Source organism: Syzygium oleosum, unplaced genomic scaffold (genome assembly GCF_021117445.2).
Source record: "Syzygium oleosum isolate NSW1041296 unplaced genomic scaffold, Sole_v2.1 Sole_v2.10, whole genome shotgun sequence".
NCBI classification, from domain to species: Eukaryota; Viridiplantae; Streptophyta; class Magnoliopsida; order Myrtales; family Myrtaceae; genus Syzygium; species Syzygium oleosum.
In genome coordinates, this window is record NW_026607494.1 from 6,634,694 (window position 1) to 6,643,890 (window position 9,197).

Here is a 9,197-nt window from a genome sequence, read left to right on the forward strand (position 1 = left end):
TTAAAATTGTCTCGGTCATAGCCAATGTTGTGCATGCAGTAGTATGTTACCCTAGAAAGGTGATGTTTCAGCGTACTATGCACAAGTTAAAATCTTCTCGAACGTTCGAATTGCTAGTTTTCATATTTTTTGGCGAGTGATCTCTGATTCATTTGAGAATGTGACTATCGAATTGAATTGACGATTATGTCAATTAGAAATTGCTTTCATCAAAATCCCCATATATTTTTTTGGTCAGAATCACAATCCCCATATGTTGGTACATTTTAAGTAGAAAAAAATCATAAAATGGTCTAAACAACTATCTCTCGAATAAAACCAAACCAAACCATTTTTCGAGATGCAGTTCAGTTCGGTTCGATCAGAACCATTTTTATTCCATTATTCTTTTTTTCTCTTCGAATTTTTCCTAATCGTACGGGCTTTAAATCCACTAAAAAGCAACTTAGAAAGAGAACCGATTTCTCGAGAGAACCAAACTTTATAAATATAACAGTCCATAAGTTCACTCATAAAAATAATTCAAAAAGAAAGGCTATATCATATATAAAAAAATTCAATAGATATACGAATTTTTTTTAGAAAGAGCACTCTTAAATCAAATCAAACTTTACGAAAAAGCAATTTCGATTTGAATATGATTTGTTGTGTACAGATCCCCGAGGGCCAATTCCGTCAATTCACTTCTCCCACTCTCTTTTAACGAGCGAGAGCAGGAACACTACAAATCCCGAGGGCCCATCAGATCATATCAAACTCCGCCTGCTCTCCGCTCCATCACTCCTTCCTCTCCACAAAAATTCTCTCTGCACTCCCACAGCGTCCGTACACTCGCCACCGCCACCGGTGCACCGCCGCCCGCATCGACTTCGCCAGCGGCAATGGCGAGCGTGGCCGCCGCGGGGGCCCTCAGTGTCCCCTCCTCCTCCTCGTCCTCGTCCTCGTCCTCGTCCTCTCCGCCTCCGGCGGCTTCCGAGTCCCGCCTCCGGAGCAGGTGCAACGGCCGCCGGTGCGCCTCCGCCCTGTCGTTCGCCTCGTCGCAGGTCTCCGGCGGCAAGATCGCATCGGCATCGGCCGCCGCCGCCGCTCTCAAGAGCTTCCGGAGGGCTCCGGTCGTCGTCTCCCCCAGAGCCGTCTCCGATTCCAGGAACTCGCAGACGTGCCTTGACCCCGACGCCAGCCGCGTTAGACCCTCTTCCTTCTCGTCTTCTGGTGTTTATCCTCCTCTCGGGCATTGGAAGGACTCGATGTGTTCGTGATCTGATGCGCGAAAATCTGTCGCTAAAAATGTCGTGCCTTTGATTGAAATGTGATGCAACTAGACGGTAGACGCGATTCCGGTTGATTTGCTTATTTTAGAATCTTTTCACAGGACAAGTTGAGGCCTACTGATACGACGAACTTCAAGTGCTAATGCAAAAAGGGAGCATTTTTTTTATAATCATTGTCGATCTTTTTCCCTTGCCCGTTTCGTGTGTAGTGGTGCCATTACTGTCTGGTTTTCTGCGTATTGTCTTTGGAATACAGCTTGGTGGAGGTGTCGCTAAGTACTTAGCTCGTAGCGGGATTTCAATGCAACTTTTGGATCGAATTTTGGGTGTTCGACTTCTTTAAGCGTAGTTTATCGGGTAGACATCGAGGAGACATCTTGATATTAATCATTTGCACAGTTGGTCTTGCATTTTTGTGAATTTTCTTTTGGATCGCTGGTTGGAACTTTATGCTCCTCACTGTTGTGAGGAAACCAAATCGAAGAGGTTTCATCTCACTCTGGATGCATTGTCTCTGTTGTGATTCTCTAGAGTGTTCTCGGAATTATACTTGGAGGTGGGGCCGGGACCCGTCTTTACCCCCTGACTAAGAAGAGAGCGAAACCCGCCGTGCCATTGGGAGCAAATTACAGGCTGATTGACATTCCTGTGAGCAATTGCTTGAATAGCAACGTATCGAAGATTTATGTCCTCACGCAGTTCAATTCTGCATCTCTCAACCGTCACCTTTCTCGGGCTTATGCCAGCAACATGGGTGGTTACAAAAATGAAGGTTTTGTTGAAGTTCTTGCTGCTCAGCAGAGCCCGGAGAATCCTAACTGGTTTCAGGTAATTACAAAACCAGTCTTAAAACTTTTTTGGCTGAATCTGTTGTTTCACATTTGGTCGTTCCAGCTTCAATGACTAATTGATTGAATATCTTATTCTGCAAATGTCTGATCAATGTCTCTGGAGCTACTGGTCTAATTAATTGACATAGCTGTGACTGAGTTGTTCATAATTTAATGATTAATTGGTTCAAGAAGTTTGGTGCAAAGTTCGGGTCATTGTTTCTGGAGCCATTGGTCTACTTAATTGACATCGCTGGTCATTTGCCTAACACATGAGGGCAATCGTTACCAATATGCTTCATGTATATATCGAGCCCGTTTCCTAGCAGCTTACGCTATTCGAGAAAATGGTCCTCGTCAATTATGTTGATTTAATGATATCTGATTACAGGGCACTGCAGATGCAGTCAGACAGTACTTGTGGCTCTTTGAGGAGCATGATGTTTTGGAGTTCCTTGTTCTTGCTGGGGACCATTTGTACAGAATGGATTATGAGAGATTTATTCAAGCCCATAGAGAAACTGATGCTGATATCACTGTGGCTGCACTTCCAATGGACGAAAAACGTGCCACTGCATTTGGTTTGATGAAGATAGATGAAGAAGGACGTATCATTGAATTTTCTGAGAAGCCAAAAGGAGAGCAACTAAAAGCCATGAAGGTTAATTCTTCTCTCATTGATCTCTGTCATCTTTCTCTGCTAGCAACAAAGGAAGTGCTTTGGTTTCTATGGTTTTAGTTACCTTGTTTCCCTTTTGTAGGTTGACACCACTATCTTAGGTCTTGATGATGAGCGAGCAAAGGAAATGCCTTTCATTGCGAGCATGGGCATATACGTTATTAGCAAAGATGTGATGCTCAATCTTCTCCGAGACAAGTTTCCTGGAGCCAATGACTTTGGAAGTGAAGTCATTCCCGGTGCAACTTCCATTGGGATGAGAGTGAGTGTTATAACATATACTTCTTGTCAAATTGACCTGGATAGTTTGACCTTTGAACAGGTTCTTGTTTTCTGTAGTAACAGTAACTCACTTTGGAATTGCCGTACCGTATGAATTTGTTTAGCTTCCTTTTTCCTTAAATCCGTTTCACATTCCTCGTTTCAACAAGTTCTATAATCATATCTCTTTTTCTGCTTTTACAGGTGCAAGCTTACTTGTATGATGGATATTGGGAAGATATAGGTACAATCGAGGCATTCTATAATGCAAACCTAGGGATCACTAAGAAGCCAGTGCCAGATTTCAGGTGGTTCATGTTCTAAAATCTCTCACTTAATGATCATTCCATAACAAAATTGCAGATTGCCTTCTTGAGTTCTGCACATTGCTTGATAATCTTAATAGACCACTGTATGGACGAATGACTTGATGCCAATCTATTCCTTCTGCAGTTTCTATGATCGTTCATCTCCAATTTACACCCAACCACGCTATCTGCCTCCTTCCAAGATGCTAGATGCTGATGTGACAGACAGTGTTATTGGCGAAGGATGCGTTATTAAGGTATCTTCCTCAGGCCATTGGTGTTTACTTCTGAATTAGCTGACAATGCATGATATTTTGTCCTCTCTAAGTCATGAGTAGTGCCAAAGAAAATAGATAAATCATTCAATTATTACCTTCCTATTTCTTGAAATGCAGAACTGCAAGATCCACCATTCGGTGATAGGACTTCGATCTTGCATTTCAGAGGGTGCGATAATAGAAGATACCTTATTAATGGGAGCAGATTATTATGAGGTAATCATCACCCTTGAATGATTGAGGTTTTCTCAGTTGAGCGATGCACTCAGATTCACTCACTATTCTCCCGTTATGATGATGTATTCGGGTGCATATTGACCTGTTGTCCCATCTCTTCTTGCTCCAGACGGATGCTGATAGGAGATTTCTGGCTGCCAAGGGTAGTGTCCCCATCGGTATCGGCAAGAATTCGCACGTTAAGAGAGCAATTATCGACAAAAACGCCCGAATAGGGGACAATGTGAAGGTAGGCTTGCATACCGAACACCATTCTTTTGTTTCTGTGATTTCACAATGATTGACTAGTTCGACCATGATCACTTAGCGTGAAACTGGTCTCATGACCCTTTTTGTCATTGCGTTTTGGAGGCTAACTGGTGTTTGCTTTATGGTCCAGATCATTAACAGCGACGATGTTCAAGAAGCTGCAAGAGAAACAGATGGGTACTTTATAAAGAGTGGGATTGTCACAGTGATCAAGGATGCTTTGATTCCCAGCGGAACCGTGATTTAGAAACTCTCCAATTGCGGATCTAGCAAAAGCTTTGCATTGAGAAAGTGATGTAACTGGAAGTCATTATCTCTTTAGAATGACTTCATGTTTCTCCCACGAAATCTAAGATGTATGTCTCAGCGCAGCCGGATGTAAGTAACAGAGGAAGAGAGGACTTGAATACTTTACGATGTGAGGTGTTTTTTCTCAATGATGTAAGGTCTTTTTTCTTAATAAGCGAGGTAAGCATGTGTGTGAAAATCTGCAATATTTCGTTCTAGCATTTTGCGTTATTTGAAATGCGCAGAAACCTCCCCTAGGACTGTCTCCATTTCTCAGTGCTTGGTTCATCGAAAAAATTGGAAGATGGCGACGACACGCCTGGAATTGATGAGATCTCATTTCAGAGGCTTTCAGGACTAAAGAAGATAAGTAGTCCACATTGCGCATCGGCAAGCAATCTTTGACTCCTGTTCATTCTACCGGGACGGAACTGAACCAATTCCTACGATTTTGGTGGGATATCATTCCCTCTCTGAGTCCACATAAAACATAAAAACTTGTCGATCCAATCCAACCATTTTCCATGAACATGATTCTGAACGACTTAGGACATTCTCACTTTAAATCTGAAGATGAAAGAATCCTCAGACTCTTGTTACTTGCATGGGAATTTAAGAAACGCCCAACTAGAGAATCGCATCGGAAGTCATGATGCCATTTCTGTAATGGCCACAGCAAAACGAGTTTCCTTTTGCAAATGGCTGAACATCAAGTTCATCATAAGGGAGTTCACTTATGTACAAATACTGCCGTTCAGAGCTACGAGAGAGGCTTCCCCCACCAAAAACCGACTAAATCCTGATGGAGAGAGAGTAGGGTGGACGAAGATAGTAGTAAAATACTAGCGTCTTCTGAATGAATTTGCCCTCTTCAAAAACTATTTGACTGATATCGCTATCTTCTGGTAGTGATGTTCTTCCATTTATCCTTGAGATCGACAGATGTGCGACTTGGATTGAAAACACGACAACCATATTCCAGAATTTTCCTCCAAGGGATATTCTTATTCGCATTGCTTGAGAATAACTGCACCCCTTCCTGCAGCATATCGTTTCATATGAATGAAATTCGAGAATCACCAAATCACAACACTTTCCAGCATCTCTAGCTCAACAAAAGCCTTTAATAGCAAATTCTAATCTATAAAACACTTTTGACAGCGTAACTCAATCAGAAAAATGAAAGAACTTACGAGAATTACTAAAAGGACAATGGAATTTGAATAGGGCGTAACAAAAGGCTATTTGAGGGAACTGAAAATTTTGTTGCCATCTTTTTTCAGTCTTCTATTCATCCTCGATCATCTTGCTCTGATTTTGCCTAGTCTTAGCATCGCTTTTGGTACTTGTTTGTATTTTCTGTCTCTTGTATTGATTTCTCAAGAAAAGCCTTTACTAGTAAAAAAATGAACTAGTTTGATTGAACGAAGTTACCAACCGATCAATCACTATGCCCAAAAGGAGGAAACATCCAGCAATTCACTAGAGAGTACAGTTCAATCTATTTGAAATGGAGTTATGGTTTTCTATATATAGATACATCTGTGGATATACATTATCTGTACAAGCTAGCTATTCAGACTCGCTGTAAACAGTACAGGTGTAGGTAAAAAAGAAAAAAAAAATCAAAGACAATCTAAAGGACTCAGTGGATCCTTATATCATATCCTCATCATTTTGAAGACTAAAACTGGTTACTTGTTTCCAAGTTTTAAGAGCATGGCTGAGGATTTGGCTATTTTTGAAGGAAAGACATGCAACCTGAAAAGATACAAACAAGAAAAGGATTCTATAACAAGAAAGACTTGCCTTTAGGATCTCCTCCTCTTCAGGTGACCATCTTAATCTGCGCTTTACATTGGGAAGTGGTGGCTTCGGTCTGCATTTAAAACCACAATAGCACTCCCCATAAATCCAGTTCGTTGCTACAATTTTTTAAGAAGATGAATTTTATAATTCAGTAAACTTTCTCAAGTTCATCAAAATCACTCACATTTCCCTGGGAGACCATCGTTGTTGTCTTGACTTTTCAGCAGGAGCGACTTTCTTCTTTCCATCATGGGACTCTTTATGGTTGATAATACTGATGCCTGGTTCAGAAGAACCTTTTCTCGGTGAATCAGCCTCCTCCACTGGTGCCTTGCCTTGGGGTTTTACACTTGGAGAATGTCCATTGTTCATGAAACCAGCCTCGGCATCAGAATCACATACTTCACCTCCTATATTCGCTTCTGGGTTCACATCAGTGGCAAAATCTCCTTGAATTGAAGATACAGTAGCATCAATTGATTGGAACTTCCTCCGTTTTCGTTTCTTACTTAGCCCTTGACTTCTGCGAATACTTTTACGATGCCTTTTTCGTTCAGAAGATTTAGACGGCACAGCATCCTCAGCTGCCACTTCTTCTAAAGGATGATTATCAGCCTTATCTGCTTTCTCTTGATCAATTACTTCCTCACAGTGGTTATCAATAGCTTCTCTCAATTCCTCTTCTTGCAACCCTTCTTCATGGACTAAATTTCTCTGACCATGGACACTAGGAGATGTATCTGTTTGATTTTCAACCAGCGCTTCATGTTTACTGTCGACTGAATTTACAGGATCAGATTGATGTTGCCCTTCAGTGTTTTCCTTACTCACATCATCATGGCGACTGTCATGTCCTGGAGATGGAGATAGATTGAAGTCTTTCCTCTTATCCTCCCCACTTTTCTGCTCCTTCTGCCCCTCATCAACTACCCCAGTGTCAAGAAAATTAGATAAAGCCTCTTTGCGCAACATGGCTTTTCTTCTCAATTCATAAACATTAACCACCGCTTTTTTGTGTGAACAATAAGGGCAATAGAAGTTCCCCAAATTATCAAATTCAGGTTTGCAGCTCAGGCACTTCTCATGGATAGCAATTGGGCAGCTAGGCTCAGTACAGACTAGCAATTGGCCGCGTCTATTGCATGTTAAACAAGTCCTCTTTTCCAATATATAAATGTCCATACTTTCTTGACTAGATATATTTTGAAAACCTCCGCTTTGGGATTTTCCAACAGGTAAAATCTTCGCAGCATCAGTACTGGGAACCTTTTCTCCATGCTGCTCAACTCTCTCATTACATTCATTTGTGCTGGGCACGTTATCCCCTTTGTTGGCTACATTCTCTGGACAGCATGGATTTCTTGGCTGAGAAACAAACCAAACACATTAATCACGGGACATAGTATCTATCCATATTGTCACTTATCGAAACTTCACAAGCACGCATAATCACACGTGAACTTAAAACAATTAACTCAGCCCAATAGTAAATAGTTGACAAATAACAAACATTTCAAGCCATCTCTCGTTATGATAAACAAAGACTCATCTCCTCCAAGGATCATGCTTCCCCCCTCAAAACTTCCACCAAACAGCCAGAGGAACGAGGCCAAAAACCCCCTTCCAAATATCAGTGCCACACGACATGACCGATAGCCCCGGACCAGTTCGTCCGAATGCGAAAAGAAGTGGATCACACGCTTTTGGCCTCAAGTCCATGTACGTAGAACCCAAGTGAGAAAAACCCACATAACAGCTCGAACCACCATCCTCAAAAGAGCACGATATAGCATCTGCCCATTCATCAGACAATGCTCTCTACCCATTATCCCGTCCTAAACTCCGATTTCAACCACATTGAAGGAGACAAATAACAACAAACAACAAGAACAGCAACAGTAACAATCATCATCCATGCAAAAGAAAAAGGGCAAAAAAGCGTTCAGGAGACTGAGAGGACGGCTTGAAGTCGGAAATGCAATGCACACCCCCGACAACTACTGAAAGCTCCTACCGATCACGCCCATCAGAAGATTGTACGACTACGGCCGCTGACTAAGATCCTTCCTGGGGAACGAAACCCTAACCTGATCGGCGGGAGGCGCCGTCGTCTCCGGGGAGGCGGCGGAAGGCGCCGGCGACGTCGCCGGGGAGGCGGCGGAGGGCGTCGAGAGAGATTTTCTCCGAGCCTCGACCCTCATTTCCGCTGGAGCACATATAATTCAAAGTTTGTTTTTTTATTCAATAAATCCTGTATATATATTTAAGGAAAAATTTCAAGTAAATACATGAAATGATCTCTTTTTTTTTTCAAATAAGGATATGAAGTGCGAATTTTATTTAAAATAAGGATATAAATTATAAAGTGGCCATATCAATTTTAAAAAAAAGATCCGACCTAGCTAACCATAAAATGCATTTTCGTTATTTATTTTTATATTTTTGGTAAAATTTTTACCTAATCTATTTTTTTTGAAAATTTTATGAAATTTTTAAATTTTCAATTTAGAATTTGAATATTTAGGGTTTTGAGTTTTAATTTTTAGGATTTTAAATTTTGTTAATGAATTTGAATTTTAATTTCTAATTTTTATGGATTTTTTCATGAATTTTATTTTGTTTTGAAAAGTTTTTCTTTTTTTCCCATTTTCCTTCGCCCTGAATTTTAAAAATTTCATTTCCTGTTTGGTTTGATTTTTTAATTTTAAATTTGTTTTATGAATTTTGAATTTTAAATTTTTATAATTTAATTAATTTTTATTAATGTTGCCCTCGCTGGATTTGGCACAAGTGAGGATTGCCCTTGGAGGGTAGCGTTGGGCAAGGGTTGCAATAGGCAAGGGTCGCATATTTTAAAGAGCAGTAACAAATGCAATTGTATTAGCCTCGCCCGAGGTTGCCCTATTGACCTTGGCCCAAGCCATCGCTGACCGATGAAGGGAAGAGGGAAAAAGCTAAAAGAAAAAGAAAAGGAAAGGAAAGTAAAA

The 9,197-nt window shown here is 41.0% G+C and overlaps 2 protein-coding genes across 3 annotated transcripts; one reads left to right on the forward strand and one right to left on the reverse strand.

Annotated features, from left to right (window-relative positions):
- The first annotated feature begins 810 nt into the window (after positions 1–810).
- Positions 811–4,619, forward strand: LOC115688843 (glucose-1-phosphate adenylyltransferase small subunit, chloroplastic/amyloplastic). The gene is made up of 9 exons (XM_030614769.2): positions 811–1,184; positions 1,803–2,099; positions 2,493–2,762; positions 2,863–3,042; positions 3,246–3,349; positions 3,495–3,606; positions 3,745–3,843; positions 3,974–4,093; positions 4,244–4,619. Exons 1-9 carry the CDS (start codon positions 882–884, stop codon positions 4,358–4,360), a joined length of 1,602 nt encoding a protein of 533 aa, XP_030470629.2. The 5' UTR covers positions 811–881; the 3' UTR covers positions 4,361–4,619.
- A 410-nt stretch (positions 4,620–5,029) lies between these two features.
- Positions 5,030–8,456, reverse strand: LOC115688844 (uncharacterized). 2 transcript variants are annotated; one of them, XM_030614770.2, is made up of 4 exons: positions 8,298–8,456; positions 6,395–7,575; positions 6,211–6,280; positions 5,030–5,440 (listed from the first exon to the last, which is right to left on the reverse strand). In XM_030614770.2, exons 1-4 carry the CDS (start codon positions 8,409–8,411, stop codon positions 5,297–5,299), a joined length of 1,509 nt encoding a protein of 502 aa, XP_030470630.1. In that variant the 5' UTR covers positions 8,412–8,456; the 3' UTR covers positions 5,030–5,296. The 2 variants fall into 2 exon arrangements, with proteins under 2 accessions (XP_030470630.1, XP_056171181.1); XM_056315206.1 differs by having other exon boundaries at positions 5,030–5,436; positions 6,207–6,280.
- Positions 8,457–9,197: the final 741 nt, after the last annotated feature.

Bases quoted from the DNA above. Each gene is read 5' to 3' on its own strand.
- LOC115688843 (XM_030614769.2), top strand. From the start codon at position 882: ATGGCGAGCGTGGCCGCCGCGGGGGCCCTCAGTGTCCCCTCCTCCTCC. The intron at 2,763-2,862 runs GTTAATTCTTCT...TCCCTTTTGTAG, and splicing joins AGCAACTAAAAGCCATGAAG to GTTGACACCACTATCTTAGG. The intron at 3,844-3,973 runs GTAATCATCACC...TTCTTGCTCCAG, and splicing joins TGGGAGCAGATTATTATGAG to ACGGATGCTGATAGGAGATT.
- LOC115688844 (XM_030614770.2), bottom strand. From the start codon at position 8,411: ATGAGGGTCGAGGCTCGGAGAAAATCTCTCTCGACGCCCTCCGCCGCC. The intron at 7,576-8,297 runs GTTAGGGTTTCG...TTTGTTTCTCAG, and splicing joins CGGCGCCTCCCGCCGATCAG to CCAAGAAATCCATGCTGTCC. The intron at 5,441-6,210 runs GCAAGTCTTTCT...GATATGCTGCAG, and splicing joins AAGAGGAGGAGATCCTAAAG to GAAGGGGTGCAGTTATTCTC.